This window comes from Colossoma macropomum, unplaced genomic scaffold (genome assembly GCF_904425465.1).
Source record: "Colossoma macropomum unplaced genomic scaffold, Colossoma_macropomum, whole genome shotgun sequence".
Classification (NCBI taxonomy): Eukaryota; Metazoa; Chordata; class Actinopteri; order Characiformes; family Serrasalmidae; genus Colossoma; species Colossoma macropomum.
In genome coordinates, this window is record NW_023494786.1 from 35,965,142 (window position 1) to 35,988,241 (window position 23,100).

The 23,100-nt window shown below is 41.7% G+C and overlaps 1 protein-coding gene across 1 annotated transcript in view; it reads left to right on the forward strand.

Annotated features, from left to right (window-relative positions):
* LOC118804800 (phospholipase D1-like) overlaps nt 1-21,931 on the forward strand; it is a 62,587-nt gene extending 40,656 nt beyond the window's left edge. The window contains exons 13-26 of the mRNA XM_036565451.1: nt 428-538; nt 1,039-1,227; nt 2,182-2,374; nt 6,422-6,550; nt 8,041-8,159; nt 8,645-8,758; nt 9,715-9,825; nt 10,088-10,176; nt 12,598-12,711; nt 14,131-14,180; nt 14,729-14,863; nt 17,941-18,094; nt 20,017-20,134; nt 21,427-21,931. Coding sequence (XP_036421344.1) covers nt 428-538; nt 1,039-1,227; nt 2,182-2,374; nt 6,422-6,550; nt 8,041-8,159; nt 8,645-8,758; nt 9,715-9,825; nt 10,088-10,176; nt 12,598-12,711; nt 14,131-14,180; nt 14,729-14,863; nt 17,941-18,094; nt 20,017-20,134; nt 21,427-21,651 — 1,851 coding nt within the window. The 3' untranslated portion in view covers nt 21,652-21,931. The remainder of the gene's footprint in view (nt 1-427; nt 539-1,038; nt 1,228-2,181; nt 2,375-6,421; nt 6,551-8,040; nt 8,160-8,644; nt 8,759-9,714; nt 9,826-10,087; nt 10,177-12,597; nt 12,712-14,130; nt 14,181-14,728; nt 14,864-17,940; nt 18,095-20,016; nt 20,135-21,426) is intronic.
* The last annotated feature ends 1,169 nt before the right edge of the window (nt 21,932-23,100 follow it).

Genomic DNA, 23,100 nt, shown 5'->3' on the forward strand with positions numbered 1-23,100 from the left:
TGTGTGTATGTATGTATAGTGATCTTATGTATGTCATGTTTGTTTCCCTCTTGTATTATCCAGTTGCTGCTTGACCTAATCAATAGTTCATGTTAAATCAGGTGCTGCTGACAGAATTTAATACATCAATTTTAATGAATCCATGTGACAATTGGAAAAGAAATCTGGAACCAAGCTTTGTTCTTCTGACATTGCATTGCATTGCAGTATGAATGTAAATGCAAATTTAAATCATGTGCTCAGGTGACCTCTGTACAGTACTGTGTTCTCCAACCAGTAACTGAATTGAATTGGTTACAGCGCTTGGTGGAAACAGCTGCAGTGCTCTGTTTCTAAAGCGGTCTGTTCTGCCTCTGTGACTGATGAGCTTAGTGGGAGGCGTCTCCTGCAGTGTGTGTATGTGAGATGTTTGTGTTTGTGTTTGCAGCAACAAGGTGTGCGCATCTTTGTAATGCTGTATAAAGAGGTGGAGCTGGCTCTGGGCATCAACAGCGAATACAGCAAGAGGACGCTGATGCACCTTCACCCCAACATCAAGGTAACTGTGAGGGCACATGGCCACTTTATCAGAAACCCCGCTCTCAGAGCTCCACCCTGCTGGTGTACAGTTACAGTAATGAAGTGGCCAGTTAGTGGAAACACAAGGCAGGTGTTTCTAATAAAGTGGCCAGTTAGTGGAAACACAAGGTAGGTGTTTCTAATAATGTGGCCAGTTTGTGGAAGCACAAGGTAGGTGTTTCTAATAAAGTGGCCGGTTAGTGGAGGCAGAAGGTAGGTGTTTCTAATAAAGTGGCCAGTTATTGGAAGCACAAGGTAGGTGTTTCTAATAAAGTGGCCAGTAAGTGGAAGTACAAGGTAGCTGTTTCTAATAAAGTCAGTTACTGACTCAAGTTTGTTAGAGATACTGACCAACTCCACACAGTCTGAGGCGAGCGTGTGATGATTTGTCATGCAGTTATCGTGCAGTTAGCACCATGCTAATTAGTGGGGTAGATTACGCTGCGTTATTTTGTATGTCTGTCTTTATGTCCTCTGCAGGTGATGAGGCACCCTGACCATGTCTCCTCTTCAGTCTACCTTTGGGCTCACCATGAGAAGATTGTGGTGATTGACCAGTCGGTGGCGTTTGTTGGTGGGATTGACCTGGCGTACGGTCGCTGGGACGACCGCGAGCACCGGCTGACGGACGTGGGGAGCGTGACGCGCTCCGCTCAGAGCATGGACCAGGTCTGCAAACAGTCACATGTTCAAACAGTCTCAGAGGGTCCGCAGTGGAGGCGTCTGATTGGATGTTGTGAAAATTTTAATGAAATTATTTTTTTATGTTGTTGCATGAAACAATTTCTGAGCAGCTTGATGGTTAAATGAACTAATTAAAAACAATCACTCGCACACGACAGTAGATTGTCATACTAGTTAGCAAGATTAGCAGTTCGCAGTTTTTTTTATATAATAATTTCCTATGTAGATCACATGACCAGCAGTAGAGCCCGTCTGATAAATGGTGTCGTGTGTGCCGATATTATCGGTTGATATAAGCTAGTTGCAGATAAATTGGTATTGGCGTTTATAACGGCCGATAAATTACACTTAAAAAAGAAACTGAGAGGCAGAAAACAGATCCCACAACCACAGAGTGTGTAGTTGCTCTGCGACTTTCCTGTTGGTAACACACAACGGTACAAATCACAACAATCAGCTGACCAGAGTCGAGCAGGCCAGAGTGCTCCTCAAAAGAGGTTATCAGCGTCCATGGTGAGCTGATATTTGTCACATGAAATACAACCCCATTTCTAAAAAAGTTGGGACGCTGTGCAAAATGTAAATAAAAACAAAATGCAATGATGTGCAAATCAAGCAAACCATATTTTTGAAAGGAAAATAGTACAAAGACAACATATCAAATGTTGAAACAGAAATTTGATCTTTTTTTTTAATATTTGGCCATTTTGAATTTGATGCCAACAACATGTTCCAAAAAAGTTGGGACGGGGCAGCAAAAGGCTGGTAAAGCTGTGTGATGCTAAAAAAAACACCTGGTGGTTGATTGGCAACAGGTCAGTAACATGATTGGGTATAAAAAAGCTTCCCAGAGAGTTGCCAGCAAATACACCAGGTTATTAGGCTCATAACCCAGCCCTGCCTGCTGTGTTGTGTAATAACGTTTGTCCTGTTCTGCAGATGGATGGTTCTGTGATTTCCATGGTTAAAGGAATTTCCTCCCTTAACGGCTCCTGCTCCGCGGAGCTGGTCGATCTGCCCAAACTGAAGGGAGTCGGCCGGACGCGGAAGTCCCGGTTCAGCCTTTACCGTCACCTGCACCGACACGGCCTGCACCACGCCGACAGCGTCAGCAGCCTCGAGAGCTCGGACAGTGAGTACAGGACTCGCCCTCACCCTGCTGCAGATTAACACAGCACCACCAGCACCACTTAAATTCCTTAAAAATGAGCAGCGGGCAGATGTTTAGGTTCATCTGATGTTTCGGACTGATACACCGTGGCGTGTTTACTGAACTCAGCAGAGTTTAGAGCTGAGTTACTGCTCTAAAATATCTGCATTTTATTCACTTCACTGGGTCATTCTACACTGGAGTCACTGGTGTTACCGATCCTCATTGGTGTTCCACATAATAAAGGAACACCAGAGACATTTTAATGAACAATGCATTTTACAAAATAGCTGCTACAGAGCATCAAACCACATGTTGTCAGTCATGGAACATCCACTAAAATATGGAATTTAATCCATTTGTATTCTATTTTTTCACAGTTACCTCAGAATAAAGTCGGTCACACCAGTGACTTCAGCTAAAAGCTTTGTATGAAATCATGAGCTAAATGAGAAAATCTCTGATAACTGAAAGACACAGTGGACTCACCATGAGCTTTTCTTCATAGATCCTCAGAAAACACGGAAAAGGAAGTTGAATGATGTCATCAGTGTGACTTTTATTTCAAAATAAGAGATTTTTTTGTTACGCAGTAACACCAGTGACTCGACTCCTGGGGACAACAACTTTCATTACATATTTTATAATATTTATTTGGCGTTTGTTTTCTTTATGTGATTTAATTTATATATTCCATAGTCATGTATAGATTATTGTAGTTAAAATTGCAGAAAAATGTGTTTTTTTTTTCTTCAAAATATGGCCTCAGCCTTCACACACGACTGTGAGGACGAGCTCTTCTGTGGTGCTTGGAATTCTATATGATTGATTTATAAACTGATATTGCTAAATTGAGGCTGAAGAAGGTGTAATTGTTAAAATAACTTATTGTTTTATTTTAAAATATAAATAAACATGTTTTTTTTTATGTGTAATATATCTCTAAACGCTAGAGACACAAAAATGGGCGATTCTGTAGAATGACCCAACTGCATTTGTTCCAGAAATAAATGTAAATTTCTCTGTGATGCTGATACAGTTGTTCCCAGTTTTACATTTACAAATGTTTATCTATCAGATTCAACAGAAAAGCACAAGAAGATTATTGGATATCAGCCTCAGTTCCCACATTGTTGGATCCCTATTTTAGGAACTAATATCTGTTTGATAGGCTGAACAGAAAAACTTCATCCACTACTGTTGTAGCAACGCTAGCTAGCTAAGTTAACGTTGTAGCCGACACCGCTAACTGCTGTAGCCTGGAGTTACTCTGAGGGATCGGCTGCCATTTTTCTCATTGTAGTTGCCCTGTGCATCTACATGTAGGAGCCATGCTGTTCTCCTGTTAGTCAATCTTTAGCCATGCTCTTTCCCTATTGGTGGATTTTTTACCATGATCTTTTCCTGTTGATGGATCTTTATCAATGCTTTTTAGGTATGCCTTGTTGTTTTGGTGGATTTTCAGATATGCTGTTTTCCTGTTGGTGTATTTTTAGCCATTCTCTTTTCCCATTTGTCAGTTTTTAGCTTTGCTCTATTCCTATTGGTCAATTTTTGGCTGTGCCGTTCTCCTTTTGGTGGATTTTTAGTCATACACGTTTCCTATCTGTGGATTTTTAGACATGCCCTTTTCTTATTACTGGATTTTTAGACATGCTCTTGTCCTATTGGTGAATTTTTAGACATGCTCTTTTCCCATTGGTGGATTGTTCGAGGTGCTGTTTTCCTTTTTGTGGATTTTTAGTCATTCCTTTCTCCTGTTGGTGGTTTTTTAGATATGCTTTAGTCATATTGGGGATTTTTAGACAAGCTGTTTTCCTAATGTTGGATTTTTAGACATGCCCTTTTCCTATTGGTCAGTTTTTAGGCAGACTCTTTTCCTACTGGTGGATTTTTAGCGATGCCCTTCTCCTATTGGTGGATTTATAGCCATGCTGTTTTCCTATTGGTCAACTTTTAACCATAATAATCTCCTGTTGTAAGATTTTTAGCCATGCTGTTTTCCTATTGGTCAATTTTTTGCTGTGCTGTTTTCCTATTGGTCAACTTTTAACCATAATAATCTCCTGTTGTAAGATTTTTAGCCATGCTGTTCTCTTATAGGTGGATTTATAGCCATGCCGTTGATTTTTGGGTGTGGATGGAGTCTTGTTTTGACGTGTTTGATTCCAATCCTGTCATTCTGCCCCAAAGGCATTAAATCGGTCGCCACTGAGGAACCACACATTACCTGCCCTAACTTCACTGATTTTAACCACAACCAGAGAGCTCAGCGTTACCATAGCTGAGCTAAGTGTAAGTGTGCGCTGGTGTAATCAGGTCTGTCTGCTGACGTTAGATTCTAGCCACTAATCAGTGGAGTCTGTGTGAAAGGCAGCGTTTCTGAGTGATTACAGCCCTCAGACTGTTCATCTCCACTCAGCAGAGTGAGACCGAACCCACTTCACACTCTGGTCATTAAGTGATTACAAAACACTCACAGTCAGACAGTAAAGGAGCATCTTTTCTGGGGTGATGATGGTTTTATGACGGTATAATGGTCAGAGTGTGCGGCGCTGTCTCTCTGGAGTGTAGAGGATCATCAGTGTTTGAAACTCACTGTAACTCCAGACCGAGCTCTGCTGTAATGAACCGGTTCTGAGATTCAGTTCTAACAGGGTCTGTTTTGTAAGATTTCCTGTAGAAGGTCTCTAATCTCTTTCGTACCGTTTGGTGTGAGTGGTATTATTTGTGAGTAATGTACAGTGCTGGTCAGCCTTGTCAGTTTTATTTGCACTGTTTCTTTTCAGTTGAGTAAGAAGTCCTGAAGGGTGTGAGTGCTGATATCATAATGAGGGGATGAATGTGTGATCCAGAGGCTTTTAGCAGGTTCACACCACAACTAGGGGTGTCACAGGATAGTAGACGCTGTAAATTTAATACAGTAAGATCTTATGCTACAACATGTATGATACCAGGAATGGCTTGTATGGTTAAGTTTAATATAAATATATACAACCCCATTTCCAAAAAGTTGGGATTAAAAATTAAATGCAATGGTGTGCAAACCATTTAAACCCTATAGTTCATTGAAAATAGTACAAAGACAACATATCAAATGTTAAAACTGAGACGTTTTATGGTTTATTGACAAATATTTACCCATTTGAATTTGATGCCAACAACACATTCCAGAAAAGTTGGGACAGGGGCAACAAAAGGCTGGTAAAGTTGTGTAATGCTAAAAAAAACACCTGGTGGAACATCTCACAACTATATAGGTTAAATGGCAACAGGTCAGTAACATGATTGGGTATAAAGAGCATCTCAGAGAGGCGGAGTCTTTCAGAAGTAAAGATGAGGAGGGGTTCACCACTCTGTGAAAGACTGCACCATCAAATAGTGCGACAATCCAAGAATAACGTTTCTCAACGTAAAATAGCAAAGAACTTCTGCTTCTCATCATCTACAGTACATAATATCATTAAAAGATTCAGAGAATCTGGAGAAATCTCTGTATGTAAGGGACGAGGCTGAAAACCAGTATTTGCTGGCCGTGATCTTTGGGCCCTCAGGCAGCACTGCATTAAAAACAGACATGATTCTGTAGTGGAAATCACTGCATGGGCTCAGAAACACTTCTGAAAACCACTGTCTGTGAAAACAGTTCATCACTGCATCCACAAATGCTAATTAAAACTCTAAAACGCAAAGAAGAAACCAAATATAAACAGAGCTATATTTACACACACACACATATAGTTGTGTGTGTAGTTCAGTCAGTGATAGCTATGAATGAAAAAACTCCACTGCGCAGCTCTCAGTGGAGTAGAGGTGGCTGATAAACTGTGGAGGAACAGATGGATTACAATCTGTACACCTACACAGTGGAGCTATGGAGCTATAAGGCAGGTGTTTCTAATAAAGTGGCAGAAAATGGTTCATTAAGCCAGTTCAGTGCAGGAAGTATCAACAAGACGGTTCATCCAGCAGTGGGTTTGAGTTAGAAAGAGGTAAACATTTGTAATATTCAGTGTCTGTGTGTGTCAGGGGGCGGATCAGTGCACAGCCTGCAGACGGGTGTCGGGGAGCTGATGGGGAACACGCGCTTCTGGCACGGGAAAGATTACTGCAACTTCGTCTACAAGGACTGGGTCCAGCTGGAGAAACCGTTCGACGGTGAGACTCTCCTTTACCAGAATACGACTCTGTCATGTTTGTACACTGGAGTCTTTGCACTGTGTGTTTGTGTAAATATGTGTGTACATACACTACACATCCAAAAGTTTGTGGACACCACTTATTAGTGAATTCAGCTGCATTAAGGTGCCCCTGTTGCTGACACAGGTGTTCAAATACACACACAGCTTCTATAATCTCTATAGAAAAGCACTGACCAATAGAATGGGACGCTCTGGAGTAGCCTATGGTCTCCATGTCCAGTGCCCAGCGTGGGCTAGAGGGGTATAAAGCCCCCCAGCATTGGGCTGTGGAGCACTGGAACTGTGTTCTCTGGAGTGATGGAGCTCCATCCAGTACCTTTGGGATGAGTTGGAGTGTCCAGAACTGTCCAACATCAGTACCTGACCTCACTAATGCTCAATCAAATCCTCACAGCAATGTTCCAACATCGAGTGTAAAGCCTTCCCAGAAGAGTAGAGACTGTTAATGCAGCAAAACTCTTTTTTAATACCAGATGTCCACAAACCTTTGGCCGTGTAGTGTATGTATTATCTCTCTGGAACCACAAACTGAACACACGTAATTTAATGTAACGAGTTTCTTTACAGGCAAATTTGCTGATGGCCATCTTTTATATATACACCGATCAGGCATAAGATTACGGCTTAGTGTGTGTTGTGCTGGTACGAGTGGATCAGACACAGCAGTGCTGCTGGAGTTTTTAAACACTGTGTCCACTCACTGTCCACTCTATTAGACACTCCTACCTTGTCGGTCCACCTTGTAGATGTAAAGTCAGAGACGATAGCTCATCTGCTGCTGCACAGTTTGTGTTGGTCATCCTCCAGTCCTTCATCAGTGGTCACAGGACGCTGCCCACAGGACGCTGTTGGCTGGATATTTTTGGTTGGTGGACTATTCTCAGTCCAGCAGTGACACTGAGGTGTTTAAAAACTCCAGCAGCACTGCTGTGTCTGATCCGCTCAGACCAGCGCAACACACACTAACACACCACCACCACGTCAGTGTTACTGCAGTGCTGAGAATGATCCACCACCCAAATAGTACCTGCTCTGTGAGGGTCCATGGGGGTCCTGACCACTGAAGAACAGGGTAAAAGGGGGCTAACAAAGTATCAGAGAAACAGATGGACTACAGTCTGTAACTGTAGAACTACAAAGTGCACCTATATAGTAAGTGGAGCTGATAAAATGGACAATGAGCGCAGAAACAAGGAGGTGGTCAGAATGTTATGCCTGATTGGTGTAAGTTAATGTAACAAGATTTTATTCTGCCTCAATTTGAGTCTTGGTGCTGTAGCATTTCAGGTGGCTGTTAGCATGTGGCTAGACAGTTATCCCAGGTGGTTGCTAAGGTGTTAGGTAACGATGTCTTGGGTGGTGCTAAGCAGTTCATATGTTATTCCAGGTGGTTGCTCTGGTATCTCTGGACGAGCTGGTTTGACCTCCTGCTTTCTTCTTGTGCAGATTTCATTGACAGGTACACAACTCCCAGAATGCCCTGGCACGACATCGCCTCAGTGGTTCATGGGAAGGCTGCCAGAGACGTGGCCAGACACTTCATCCAGCGCTGGAACTTCACCAAGGTCTGTTATTTACAAACCCACACAAACACATAAACAATCCATCGGTGGGACTTTACCTGGGGCAGGTATTCATTGACCACTCGGATTGGGCCGGGCTGGGGGGTAGAGGGGTTGGCAAACACTATAAACAGTATATCACAAACTCATGCATATGTGCACATATACAGTACAATCCAGTACACATACAGTGAAAGTGTGAAAGTGTAAGAATGTAACCTTGATCTTCAGATGTTGTCAGCATTACTCCTGTAATGTGTCTCAGTCAGGCTGGTTTGAGTTCTGTAGGAATTCTCATCTGTATCTTGCTTTTATAAAAGATACGCCAGGCTTATCTTAGGAATGTGCCGTATTTATTTTCTTACTTCTCTCTCCAACCTGCATCTGGTTGTCTCTGAAGCTTTTTTCTCTCTCTCTCTCTCTCTCTCTCTCTCTCTCTCTCTCTCTCTCTCTCTCTCTCTCCTTTTCTCTTTATCTCTGTCTCTCAGATCATGAAGCCGAAGTACAGATCTCTGTCGTATCCTTACTTACTGCCCAAATCTCACAGCACAGCCAGCGAACTCACTTACCAAGTGCCAGACTGCGTGCAGACCAGAGTCCAGGTTAGACAAACACAGACACATACATGACCTTTACTTCTTATTCTGCTCTAACCTTATGGCATGTTTTACTCATTTTTATAATCAAAACAACAACAACAACAACAACAACAACAACAATAATAATAATAATAACTAGAAATGTGTATTTCCTGAAGAAAATGCAGTGTGATTGCGCTGCATAAGCAGTGCTAGGGTATTGCTAGATGGTTGCTATGGTACTTTAGGTGGTTGCTAGGGTGTTGCTAGATGGTTGCTATGGTATTTTAGGTGGTTGCAAGGGTGTTGCTAGATGGTTGCTATGGTATTTTAGGTGGTTGCTAGAGTGTTGCTATGGTATTTTAGGTGGTTGCTAGGGTATTGTTAGATGGTTGCTATGGTATCTAAGGTGGTTGCTAGGGTGTTGCTAAGTGATTGCGAAGGTATCTACCATGTTTTTTTTGGCTACTACTAAGTAGTTGCTAATGCATTTCAGGTGGTTGCTAGCATATGCATAGACATTGCTGTGTTATCCCATGTGGGTGCTAAGGTGTTGCTAGGTGATTGCTATGGTATCTAAGGTGGTTGCTGGAGTGCTGCTAAGCAGTTCGTACATTATTGCTGTGATATTCAAGGTGGTCACTATGGTATCTCTCATAGAGGGTAGGTGGTTGCTTGGGTGTTGCTACGTGGTTGCTGTGGTTTTGGAGGAGATTGCTAGGGTATTGCTAAGTGGTTCCTATGGCATCTCTAGAGTTGCAAAGGGGGTTGCTTGGCGGTTGCTGTCATGTTCCAGGTGGTTGCTAGGGTATTACTAAGTGGTGGCTACGATATCCCAAGTGGTTGCTAGGGTATTACTAGGTGGTGGCTATGATATCCAAGGTGGTTGCTAAGTTGTTGCTTTTTATAACACCTTACAAGCATAAAATACAAATACTTTGAAGTACGTGCAGTGTTTATAATGCTTCATACCTTCACAGGTATTACGGTCTGCAGCAGATTGGTCAGCAGGTATAAAGTACCATGAAGAGTCCATCCACAACGCCTACATCCAGGTCATCGCCAAGAGCAAGCATTTCATCTACATCGAGGTAACTTCTGTTGGCAAAGAACAAACGCTTCAAAGCTTTGAAATAACACATTCTATTTTTTTTTTCCTTAAAAGTGGCGTCTTTGCACGTAAATCAAAGAATAAATCTTTTCTAATGGGCAGTACTTTGTATCTGATACTGTGTAATCTGAAGACATGCTGGAACATTAGCCTGAAAATACACCTCCGTCCTCTGAGGATAATGCTAGAATCAGTGAGTTACCTGATCAGTTTTGGCTTTTTTCTTGTCTTTTCTTCCCTAGAACCAGTTTTTCATCAGCTGCGCTGACAACAAGCAGGTTTTCAACAAAGTCGGAGACGCCATTATTGAGAGAATCATCAGAGCTCACAAGTAAAAACTGCAGAAACATTATTTTACACACTGCAACATACAACACATACAGAAAGTACACTCTACACTCTGGAACAGTGGAACAAAGTGAGTGATAAGCTTATAATAATAATTTTCAACGTTTTACAAAGTGACAAAGTGCTTTACAAAAGACAGAAATAAATATAAATTGCAAAGATGAACAATTAAAAGAAAAAACTAAGAAAATAAAACAGTAAAAATGTAAATGCAAAAAGTAGAAGCAGTAAAACTAAAAAAAAGAATGGAAACATTTTAAAAGTGCAGGCGGTAAAATAATAAAATGTTAGTTAAAAGCTAATCTAAACAAGTGGGTCTTAACCTTCCTCTTAAACACCAATGCCAAATAAATGCCGAAATAAAGTCAAATTAAATTGCTCAATTCGGTTTACATTGAGAATCAGATACAGGCTATTATTGCACAGATATGTCTAATGTAGAAATCCGTGTTTCAGTAATGCTCCTTGTATTTTCACCATGGTAGTTAGCTAAGTTAGCGTCAGGCTAGCAAGGTTAGCTCAGTGCTCTATGTAATTTTTATGTCAGCTCTTTACTTTGTATGTCTAACACTTTACTTAAAGGCCTGAACTTGAAGTCTGTCCTTTGTTATTGTAGCGTTAGCCTGTTAGCCGGTTAGCCTGTATCTGATTACATTCCCTATCAGAAAGTTTAAGTCCGTTCTGATCATGTTCGTCGCGTCATAGTGAAAGATTATAACGTTCGACATGGCGGAGCAGAAACTGGTCTGCAGAGGAGACGAAGTTTATGCTCTAATATTTAAAAGACGGCAGTGGGACGGACGTCCAGCTTATGCGTCTCAGAATAGAGGTATACGGGCGAAAATCAGATCCCTTCAGGAACAGCACGCGAATTCTCATAGGTCTGGTTCACATATGCTGTGTCTGTGAGGCGCGAGTGACAAGGAAAGTCTTGTTAAGTGATCATGTTAAGTGACCAGTGCTTTTAAACAGGCTGTGCGTGCGAAGCGGCAGAGTCACAGACGCCGCACTGAAGCACAGCGGCGTTTAGGGAATAGACTTGGGGTAGACTTTTTACGTGCGCCAAGCATGTCTCGCAGCTAAATACACTGAAATAAACCATAAAAAAATGTTATATTAAACAAAAGGCCGTATAAAAATTTAAAAAGGCGTTTTTTACATAATTCATGACGAAATGCTAGTTAAACATTTCCCAGCTGGTCTACTAGGCTTGAAACTTTTGCCTAATCAGAAGTCAGAATGCTGAGGAGGATAAACAAACATACCGTGTATATGTATGTTTATAATTATATTTTTATTGAGCAGAGTGACTGAAGGTACCATTTATCCGTCTGGAAACAGGAATGTCTATATAACTTTCTCGCTTCTCCGCAGCTCAAACACCGTATGCATGAAAAGCCAGCGAGTCTGAGCTGTAGGGCTCACGCTGCCACATCACTCACGCCATGCAGAGGCAGCATGTGTGAATCAGGCGTTACAGAGATGGCGGAGCCTTCAGTCCGACGGCCACAGCTGCCCAGCAAAACACCAAAAATAACCACTCTGTGGTTTAGTTCCTGCTCTGGGTTCACAGGGAATAAACCTGAAGTTACTCACAGTGAGCCTGATGACCATGACTGACCTGTTATTTCAGCAGAGAATAATGTGTTTTTGAATAGATGGTGTCAGACATTGGATGTGTGTGGGACTGCGTGAACGGAACAGGGCAAATCGTTTCGGTTGCGGGCGGGAGAGGGAGAAATGATTCCGATTTTCTGCGGGAGCAGTCGGGAGCGGGATGAAATCTTGCGGGAGCGGGGCTGAAAATACAGTCCCGCGCAGACCTCTATCTCAGAACACGACGCCTTCCTCTCGGCCTTCTTTAATAAGGACATGTGAAGGACGTTTCCCTGAGTCTGACATCATTTTAAAGTAATTAAAAACACAAGCACTGCTCACTGCTGCTCATCTCACTCTGACTGGACTCACGTGATGCTGGTTGTCATGGTAACATCCACAATAAGCAGTTCTCTACGCATGCGCGTAATTCTGGACCAGATTACTTGTAAGCGAAGCATGTAAGCGAAGATTTTCATCAGATCGTTAAGTAGAGTGAGAATAAACACCTCAGTCTTAATCTTTAATCGGAATGTATTTAATCTGATTGGAGAAAATCTTTGCAGGTAAACACAGACAGTGAGTCGTAATGAAAACACAGTCTCATATCTGCTGAAGCTTAAAAAGTAATCACACTTTCTTCGCTAAAAACCGGAACGAACGACATATCCGTTCGTAAACTAAATGACGTGGATTGTCTTTAAAGTGATTTGTATAGTGTTTTATTGCTGCATGAAAACAGCGTGATGATGCTCTCCGTCACTCAGTGGTGCTGATGATGCTTTGCTGTGTGTCTGTGATCTCACAGAGAGAATAAGAAGTTCCGTGTGTACGTGGTGACCCCCCTGCTGCCCGGGTTTGAGGGGGATATCTCCACCGGGGGGGGCAGCGCTCTGCAGGCCGTCATGCACTTCAACTACAGGTACAAGCGCAGCAGCACTGAACACAGATCAGTCCATAACAAATCACCAAACACCTCCTGACTGCCCGTCTCAGACTGCTGAAACAGCCCATATCCTACAGTTTCACTGGACTTTAGGCCGACTTATGACGTGTTTGTGGTTTTATGTGCCAAAAATATCCACAGTTCATTTCTATATGATAATGTTTATAAGAGTTTGATGTAATTATGCATCAAAAATTTGGCAAAAAAGCGTAAAATTAAATAAAGTCTGTCAATTCTGTCAAAATTGAACACTTCGCAAATAATTTAAGTGGTAGTTTGATCAGCAGATCAACAGTGAAACACAAACACATTTACTGGTTTAATGAAATTAATAGAAATTACATAATCCAGTACTGAGTAACTCAGTATCTCTTGGTAATAAACTTTTACACCTGGTTTTAAAAGTGGTTTCTGTAAACATGTGTTGATTAGATCCTGCTGGTGTAGGTTCACTGCTGTTTCTCCTCTAAATGATGAGACACTAAAGCTTGTGTGTAAAAAGCGCCCCCTGCTGGAGAAACTTCCGACTGCTCAACCGGAGTTCCACACGCATGTGATTTACATATTAAAACAAGTGTTCCATCATTATAGCGGAGTTGCTCTGGAATTCAGCTCTAGCTGACTTTGGGAAACTGCCCATTTAGCCCACAGCAGTTTAGCCCCACCCATTAAGCCCATAGCAGTTTAGCCCCACCCATTCAGCCCTACAGCAGTTTAGCCCCACACATTTACACTGATGTTTTAAGGGGTGTTTCAGCCCAGACTGCTTTCTGAAAGAGTCACGATGCAGGACAGCTAATCAGAACAAAGCTCATTTGCATATGTCAGTCTTAAAGTCACAGTAACAAAACAGCCTGTTTAATAGTAAGGGATAAAGAGAGGTTGGAAAATTAATTATGGCTGTTTTTGGTTCTTGGAACATCATATATAAGTGGACCACAGGGGAAAAAATTAAAGTACAAACAAAATTAGGATACGGGCCCTTTAATTACTGACTAGGAGCTCACAATGAGATGAGGCTGGTCTGGAGAGCAGACGATGGTTCATTCTGTATTCGCTCCGTTTTGTGTTCATACCTGAAATAAACCACATCAGAGTTTGTTTGAAAGCGAACAGAGCACCCTCCTCAGAGCATCTCAGTGTGTTTATTTGGTACTCCAGGGTTCTAATGGCAGCGTTCTCACTCGTTCTACATAACCACACTAACGGAGCAGTCACACTAGGCTTCGCTTAATTCAGATCAAACCTGCTGAGTGTGAACACGACTAAATAAACGTGTTAGAAAAGCAGTTCAGTCCCAGTAAATGTGAACAGAGAGTGAGTCTGTGATTGAACTGGAGCAGATCTGATCAGTTTCTGTAGACCTGCTGACGATGTTTATCTGTGATGTTTCAGGACCATGAACAGAGGAGACAAGTCCATCATCTCCCAGTTAAAGAAAGAGAGTAAGAACATACCTGTCTGTCTACCTGTCTCTCTCTACCTCCCTCTGTCTCAGAGATTCAGATAATTTCATTCCTTTCTCTAAAGGTATCATAATGACAACTTTGATCTCTCTTTTCTTTTTTCTCTCTTTCATTTCTCTCTCTCTCTCCCTCTCCCTTCTCTCTCCCTCCTCTCCCCTCTCTCTATCTCTCTCTGTTCTCTCTCTCTCCTGTCTCCCTCCTCTCTCTCCCTCTCTCTCTGTTCTCTCTCCCTCCTCTCTCTCCCTCTCCCTCCGTGTTCTCTCTGTATCTCTCCCTCCTCTCTCTCCCTCTCCCCCTCTCTCTGTTCTCTCTCTGTGTATCTCTCCCTCCCCTTTCTCGCTCTTTTCTCATTCCCTCCCTCTCTCTCTCTGTCTCTCTGTCTATCCCCCCCTCTCCTCTCTGTTCTCTCTCTCACCCCTCTCTCTACCCTCTCTCTCTGACTCTTTATCTCTCCCCTCTCTCTATCTCTCTCTCTCTCTCTCTCTCTCTCTCTCTCTCTCTCTTCCTCTCTCCCTCTCTCTGTGCAGTGGGCGATCAGTGGATGAACTACATCTCCTTCTGTGGGTTGCGGACTCACGCTGAGTTAGAGGGCCGTTTGGTTACGGAGCTGATTTACGTCCACAGCAAGCTTCTCATCGCCGATGACAACACGGTCATCATCGGTCAGTGGCTGAGACCTCGCTTCTTTTTCAGTGTTTGAGGCCCATTTGTACAAAGAAACAAGTCAGGCCCTGACGCAGCCCTATACTTTAATTTTCTGTATTTATGAGCCCACTTCACCCTGAGATGCACTACAGTTCCCAGCACGCACTGCAACGTAGTGTGTGTGTTCTGACCACAGTCTGTGGGCCAGCGGTTACACAAAAAGAAAAGATGCCGTATTTACTTTTCTACATCATCTGAGCTCGACAGCTGCCCCTCTCACTCTGTGAAAACTGAGAATAATAGATTATTCATGTAATGTTTCAAGTTCTGCTACAAGTGCTTATATGTTGGTCAGTTCAGGTGTAGCAAAGTGTTATTTTACAATGAAATAAAAACACAGCCGTTCTCTGGCGCACAGATTTGTTGAGGTTTTTAATGTGAGCCTCTTGTGGTTGAGTTTGACACCACAGGTTTAAAGCACGGATGATTATCTTCATATTTCTCCATTTTACTGTCTTCTTCTTCCTTTTGTTGTTGTTGTTATTGTTGCTGCTGCTCTTGTCTTCACTGTTCTTTATTCTTCTTCTTTCTGCTTTTGTTGTTGTTGACTTGTTTTTCTTCTCATTTTCGTGTTGCAGTTATTGTCATTATCGTTCTTGGTCTTCTTGATCTTTTCTTCATTGTTCTTGTCGCTGTTCTGGTCACTTTCTTCTAACTCGTCTTTCTGTTGTTGTTTCTTCTTCATTTTCTTGTTTCTCTTGTTATCTGTGTTGTCATTGTGGCTGTTGTTCTTTTCCTTCTTCTACTTCGTGTCATTGCTGTCGTTGTCATTGTTGTCGTCCGTTTCTGGTTGATATAAGAACCTGAGTCTGAAATCTTTTTAGAAATCGAGCTCTTGATGCCGAACGTGGAAATTTGCTCCATTTTCTCTCTGAATTTGGTCTGGATGTAAATTTCCTGCAGAATGACCTTCAGTGTCTGATGCCGTCCATGGGCACCACTCTGCCCACTCTGCCCGCTCTGCCCACTCTGCCATCGTTTCAAAACACCACTGTCTTTGATCACATCACACAGAATGGTCAGTGAAGCCAGAAGCCCCTGAACTCCGTCTGTCCTTTAGAGCTGGTCTGTTACTGAATCGGCTGCTTCCTCTTCAAAGGCCTTTCTGCTCTTTTTACTGAACTGCCGTCCTCAGTACAGACGCTGTTTACCTGCACAGCTGATAGCAGAGATTATATCACTGTATTTCAGGACTCTCTGAGTCTGAGACGCTTTCTCAGATCTACCCTAATCTTACTGAGAAGTGCTCTTAACCCTGTAAAGACTGAGATTACAGGTGGCCGCCTGGACGAGTCTTATTTTAATTGTGAAGTACTGATTCAGCACAAACTCAGCTTTACAGCATCAGCTATTCAACACAAGTGTTCAGTGTTACAGCATGCAAAGGCAAAATAATACAAAACTGGATTTTTTTTTCATAATTTTTACTGAAAAAAAACCCAAAAACAAACAGAATTGAAGATTTGTATGAATAATCTGAACAGCAAACCACTTTATTAGCTTACAAAAGTCATGAGAAGTGTTGAAGATCTTGTCGTTTGAAAATTCTGGAGGCTTTCATTAGGCATGCTGGAACAGGCTATATAGGTTTGAAGTGCAGTGTGGGAGGAGCTCTAAAGCTGAATCTCTGCTTTGATTGGATCTACTGGATAATATCGTCATCACCATCATCATCATCACTTGGTAGCCAGTTAATTTTTTGATTGGCTACCAAATGATGACGACCTCAAACAGAAAAAGCAGCTGTACACACTGATCTAATGGACAGACTCTACAGGTGGACACGCAACACAACACTGCTTATGGCACAATGTTGGAAAGCTTGGCTTCTCTAGTTTAAGGGGGAATGATTCTCAAATTCCTGCATAATTATGTAGTTAAGATGTGGTTTGGTGTGAAATGCTTTGTTTTAGATAAACTTAGAGTCAGAACTGTTCACAGTGGTGGTGATAGGAACCAGACGTCCACCTCTAAAAGCTCCCTCACAGAAAGTTCCTACATGAAATGGTTATGAATTCACTGCCTGATGACTGAGACACTGTTTTATGATCGTTTAGAGAACTTAAATTCCATTCATGGTGGAGGGATACATGCAGGGCGCTGTGAGGCAAAATAGTCCCCAAAGAAAACTTATTATTTCAGATTTTCCACTATTTTCCATCATCAACATTCCATATAAACTCAGAAGACTCGTGTAGGTTCACTGGTGGTTCTGGATAGTAAATAAAATGTCTATATTTGTGTTGTAGTCATGGCGACCCCTGGTTCCTATCACCACCACTGTAAAGACATCTGAACCATTTCACACCAAACCACTCTGAATCTCTCTGTTTACATCTCACACACTGAGTTATGGGGGAATTTTGGAAAATCTGAGGGTGCAGTGTGAAGTTTGTTGATATCTCAAATGCTTGTGAAGTTATTTACGTGTCATGAACGGGTCGCTGGTGTTTATGTTGTGATGTTTATATACTCCAAATACCTTTTACCTAAGGAGTCCCACAGTTTTGGGCTCAGTAGTCATTCTGGAAGTGCAGTTTTGGAGCAGAAAGTTAGAGTAAACATTATTTTGGAAGCAGCCTTCATCCTGTACCCATCAGCTGGTCAGATCTCTTATATAAACAGAACCGGCACCATTAAAGCTAATCCAGCTCCAGCAGTGCTTTAACCCTCGTGAGTCGCTGGCGTGATCAAATCATGTGGCTGTTTCAAGACATAACAGCCTTAAAACATGTTGAGCATTTCTGTCAACTTCCGTCAACGTGCTGGTTTGAAACGCTAAGGATAATATAAATTTGATATAAAAAAAACATATTTATTCATCCATAAACATATGCAGAATGTGATGGGGCTGGTATTGCATTTATCATTTATCTTAATATCTTCATTTTTTGCCATATGAAGAAACAGAAAAATGGATCTTTTTTTAAATCCGATTTTGTGTGTGTTTTGGGTCCAATATGCTGATAATAGTATGTCAAAGTAAAAATACTCGTCAAGTCATAAAAGTGGTGATGTGCTGCTCTCTTCTCAGGTTCAGCCAACATCAATGACCGCAGCATGCTGGGAAAGAGGGACAGCGAAGTGGCCGTGATCGTGGAGGACATGCAGATGGTTCCCTCAGTGATGGACGGCCAGAAATACCAGGCGGGAAAATTTGCCCTGCAGTTCCGTCTGGAGTGCTTTAAGTACGTATCATAAGCTCTGTAAAATCAGCTCAGACTGATGATTGGTGCTGGAGGCAGAAGCGGACGCTGTCTGCTCAAACGGAGACCGATCACTGTGCTAATTCAGAGCAGTGGTTAGTTACATCTGCCTTTGTGGATTCATTCAGAGATACAGCACCTCCACGGTTAAGAAAGGAGTTCCCCTGTAGATGTAGCGCCCCCTTGATGTAGCTGGTTGTCATAGCTACGCCAAATAAGACTGCTGTGATGTGAAGAGAGAGAAGAGAGTGTCTCTCAGGAGACAGGAGAGTTTGGGAAAAACTACACCAGAGTTCAGATGATGAGATGAATCTGGCTGCTCAAAAAGGCTACGCTAACCTGGTAGCTAATATTAGCATATGAGTTTAGCAAATCTCTCTGACCAATCAGTAATCTGCACTGTTTTTACGTCACCTTCTGGTATCTACTCAGCTCGCTTGGAACCTCAACAGAGATGGTACCCAAAAAGTACCGGGTACCAGGTACCACCTTTTGCCTAATGGAAAACCAGAAAAGGCGAGTAGAGTCGAGTCGAGTCGGTACCATGCAGTGAAAAAAGTTTACTTGATTTAATTGAGCACTAAATGTTTATTAAACATGATTTATTAAAACTAAAACTACTAAGATGTGCTTAAATAGTGTAAATGAAGACTGCCTGGCTCTTAGCCTCCAGGTGATTTGGGTTTGATAGCCCTGGTGTAGAAGCTTCTCTGTGTGTAAATCAGGAGTTCAGTGCGAGTCAGAAAAGCTTCTGCTCAGACTTTACCCTGCGTGGTCTCCCATGTATCTGCTAGGCCTGGGCAATGTCTATAAAAGAATCTGCACAAAAGTTTCTAGCAAAAAAATGTAATTGTCTATTATATCACCAACTAATACACACAGCCTGCTGCAGCTTAGACTTAGACTTCAGTCTAGAACTCACATATTTAATAATATAATCCTGAGTAACATCTTTTGAAAAGTACTTCTAGTAGCAGTTACTGCAGACGTGTGCTCCTGAGCTTCTTCTGGTGTGGGTTCATGGTGACTTGCATGCTAATAGTGCTCCCTGCTGGAGAAACTTCAGACTGCAGCACCTTCCAAAGCCACACCCACCTGCTTTACATATTAAACAAGGTGTTTCCGTTGTTATAGTGAAGTCACTCTAGAATTCAGTTATATTTTCCTTTGGAAAAGCATGTAATTTTATATTTTCATAGTTTTTAAGACATCCAAACCAGACATCGGAACACTTTAGCTGTACGGAAAATACTGTGAGCTTTTCTCAGACAGTAAATGACACAGCTTTTTAAGGTTTTTCTCTTGGTAATAACCCAATATTTTAATAATAAAAATGAATAAAATATACATATGTACATATGATTTTAAATTATTAATCAAGTGGTATAACTGTAAATTAGTCCTCTCTAGTTTGCTGTCAGTTTCCCAAAATTATTATTATTAATGTTATTATTATTATTATTATTATTATTATTATTATTATATGAATGATTTCTGACTGAAATAAGTGGAAAAATTGTGTGGAAATTTCAGATTCTAATCTTTCAATCCAAACCACGTTAGTGTCTATAAGCAGAAGAGGAGGTATTTTATTAGAATCTGAATTTGATGAAAGTTATTGTTGTGTATCGTAAAACCATTGTTTACATTTTTGGCTTTTTTTGAAGAGAAGCAGTGTAGACTCCACCTCTCCGTACAGACTGGATCACAGTTACTCATTTAGCTGTGTAGTTGTGTAGTTATGCAGTCAGATGAATAGCAGGGCAGCAGTACCTCAGTCTGGGACGAGGCTCACACTGTTTAGACAGTAAGAAGAAGACGCTGATGTATGTATGTATGTATAGTGTATGTATAACGAATGCTGTTTGTTCTGCTCAGGACTGAGAGTTTTCTCTCTTTTCTAGAACCATCCTCGGTGCCTTTACGGACCCCAGCATAGATGTGAGCGACCCCATAAGTGACCGTTTCTATAAGGAGGTTTGGATGACCACTGCAGGACGCAATGCCACCATCTACGAGAAGGTGCGTATGTTTATTTACGCTCGCATAAAGGAGACAGAACTGTTCAGAAGTTTTAGTCCAGCCAGAAAAATGTTTATAAACTATTTATCTGGGCTGTAATAAGGCAGTAAGTAAGTAAGGCAGTAGGTCAGTGAGTAAGTAAGGCAGTAGGTCAGCAAGTAAGGCAGTAGGTCTGTAAGTAAGTACGGCAGTAAGCAAGGCAGTAGGTCAGTAAGTAAGGCAGTAATCAGTGAGTAAGTCAGTCAGTAAGTCAGTAAACCAGTCAGTAAGTATGTAAGTCAGTAACTAAATCAGTCAGTAAGTCAGTAAGTAAGGCAGTAGGTCAGTGAGTAAATCAGTCAGTAAGTCAGTAAGTAAGGCACTAAGTAAGTAAGGCAGTAGGTCAGTGAGTAAATCAGTCAGAAAGTCAGTAAGTAAGTAAGCAAGTAAGTAAGGCAGTAGGTCAGTAAGTAAGTAAGGCAGTAGGTCAGTATGTTAGTAAGAAAGTCAATAAGTCAGCAAGTCAGTAAGTAAGTAAGGCAGTAGGTCAGTAAGTAAATCAGTCAGAAAGTCAGTAAGTAAGAAGGTCAGTAAGTAAGTAAGGCAGTAGGTCAGTAAGTAAATCAGTCAGAAAGTCAGTAAGTAAGAAGGTCAGTAAGTAAGTAAGCAAGTAAGTAAGGCAGTAGATCAGTAAGTAAGTAAGTAAGGCAGTAGGTCAGTAAGTTAGTAAGAAAGTCAATAAGTCAGTAAGTAAGTAAGGCAGTAGGTCAGTAAGTAAGTAAGGCAGTAAGTCAGTCAGTAAGAAAGTCAGTAAGTCAGTCACTTAATAGGTCAGCAAGTATGTAAGGCAGTAAGTAAATCAGTCGGTCAGTCAGTCAGTCAGTAAGTAAATCACTCATAAGTCAGTAAGTAAATAAATAAGTAAATAAATACTTCTTAATAGCCTTTTAACTCAACAAGGAAAAATTGTAAAAAATGATATTTTTGCTGTAAAATGAAACATAAAATCTAAAATGTGCTGTAATTTTTGCACAGAGAGCTTTTTATCTTTAAAAACGTCCCCCGGGTGTAAAAATGATCAGATTAACAGTAACTGTGCATTAGACTGTGCAGGAGTCTGTTCTCTGGAGAGGCTGTGGGCTTTGAGGTGCCTGTGGATGATCCGGCCTCGTTTACCTGCAGGACCTCTATAAATAAATAAATCAAGCTTCCAGAACAAGTGAAACTAAACCACAGCAGGTTCTGTCGGAGCACCATGGTGCTGCACCGTGTCCGTGTTCTCCTCTGCTCACTGCCGCTGTGTTCCGCTGCAGGTGTTCCGCTGCCTGCCCTCCAGCCTGGTGAGGAACCTGCAGGAGCTGCTGAGCTTCCAGACTAAAGCCGGTCTGGATAAGGAGGATCCTGTGAAAGCTCAGGAAAGCCTGAAGAAGATCAGAGGCTTCCTGGTTCAGTTCCCACTGGACTTCCTGAGCGAGCAGAACCTGCTGCCCTCCGTCGGCACCAAGGAGGCCATGGTCCCCACCGAAATCTGGACCTGATTGAAACCTGTGTTGAAACCGTGGACGTAAACACTGAGTCCGTATGAGGCGAACTGGCGCCCCCTGCTGGACGAGCTGTGGAGAAACTGCATCTGATGAACTGAAATGAAGCGAATCGTATGAAGGCGGGCAGCTCACTGTGAAGTGCCTTAGGAGGGATTTAACCACCTCCCTATCATTTCATACCTGTGATTAAATTATATTTATGTTGTCAGTAGCAGCACATGCAGAATTTTACATCTTTACATTTTTAAAATAAACTGTAACAGTAATACAGCAAAAAAAAAACATATTAACAAATGAAAACTCAGAAAGTAGACAACATACCTAATATTCAGTATACATTAAGCTTTTATAGGACTGTTCAGCTTATTTCTAGACATTTTTACCTATGTTGTGAAAATTACCTTACAGCTTTGGCCATTTTTTTACATTCATACATTCTTAAAAAAGCACAATTACCTGCCAGTAAAATACATGCAGTCAGATTTTACTGGATATTTTTGCTTAAAATCAGTAAAAATGTCTAGAAATTGTTTGAATTATCTCAGAATATTAGATATATTAGTTCCCTACATTCAAGGTTTTCACCTGTTAATATGCCTTTTTTGCAGTACTGCTTCCATTATTCACTCAAACAAAGCAGCTCTGTGGTCAAAGAAAGGAAGCAGTTTTCTCGCTGAAGACTGATGATTCATAGCGACACTATGAAGACAGAAAGGGAAACAGAAGGTGCTCATTTTGCCCCAACAGAGTCGGTGTTTTTGGTCTGTCTGACCTGATTTCACACAGATCTGCGGGGACAGAGGAGCTCAGGGGGGAACAGAGATCTGTCTGGGATTTAAAGCAGTAGTTCAGCAAAAAAAACCCAGTTTCCCCCACTCAGCCGTAATGAGTCAATCAGTTCAGACTGTTCAGTTTCTGAAGTCTGATTCTTTAGCTTTAGCGCTGGAGCTATGAGGCTAATGTAGCTAACAAGCAATGGGAGCTGTACCTCAGCATTTAGCATGGCGCTAACTGCTGCTGTGGAGGTGCTCAGTGTCTCTAATAGACTGGATTCTGTGGTTTCTGAGACTATATGATGCACTGTTATCTATAAACATGGACTACAGTACATCAGCATAGCTACACTCAGTAGCAGCCACCTGGAAGACTGAATTTTTCTTTTTAAAAATACTTTGTAATTCAACAAAGCCAGTGAATGGCATATATATTAATATAATCATGGGCTTCAACAACAACAACGCAAGAGTGTGTGACGATTTAGGCATGCAGTTAGCACCGTGCTAATTGGTTGGTGTATTCCAGTTAGCACCATGCTAATTGGTGGCTGTATTGCAGTTAGGGCCATGCTAATTGGTGGTTGTATTACAGTTAGGACCATGCTGATTAGTGACTGTATTGCAGTTAGCACCATGCTAATTGGTGGCTGTATTGCAGTTAGCACCA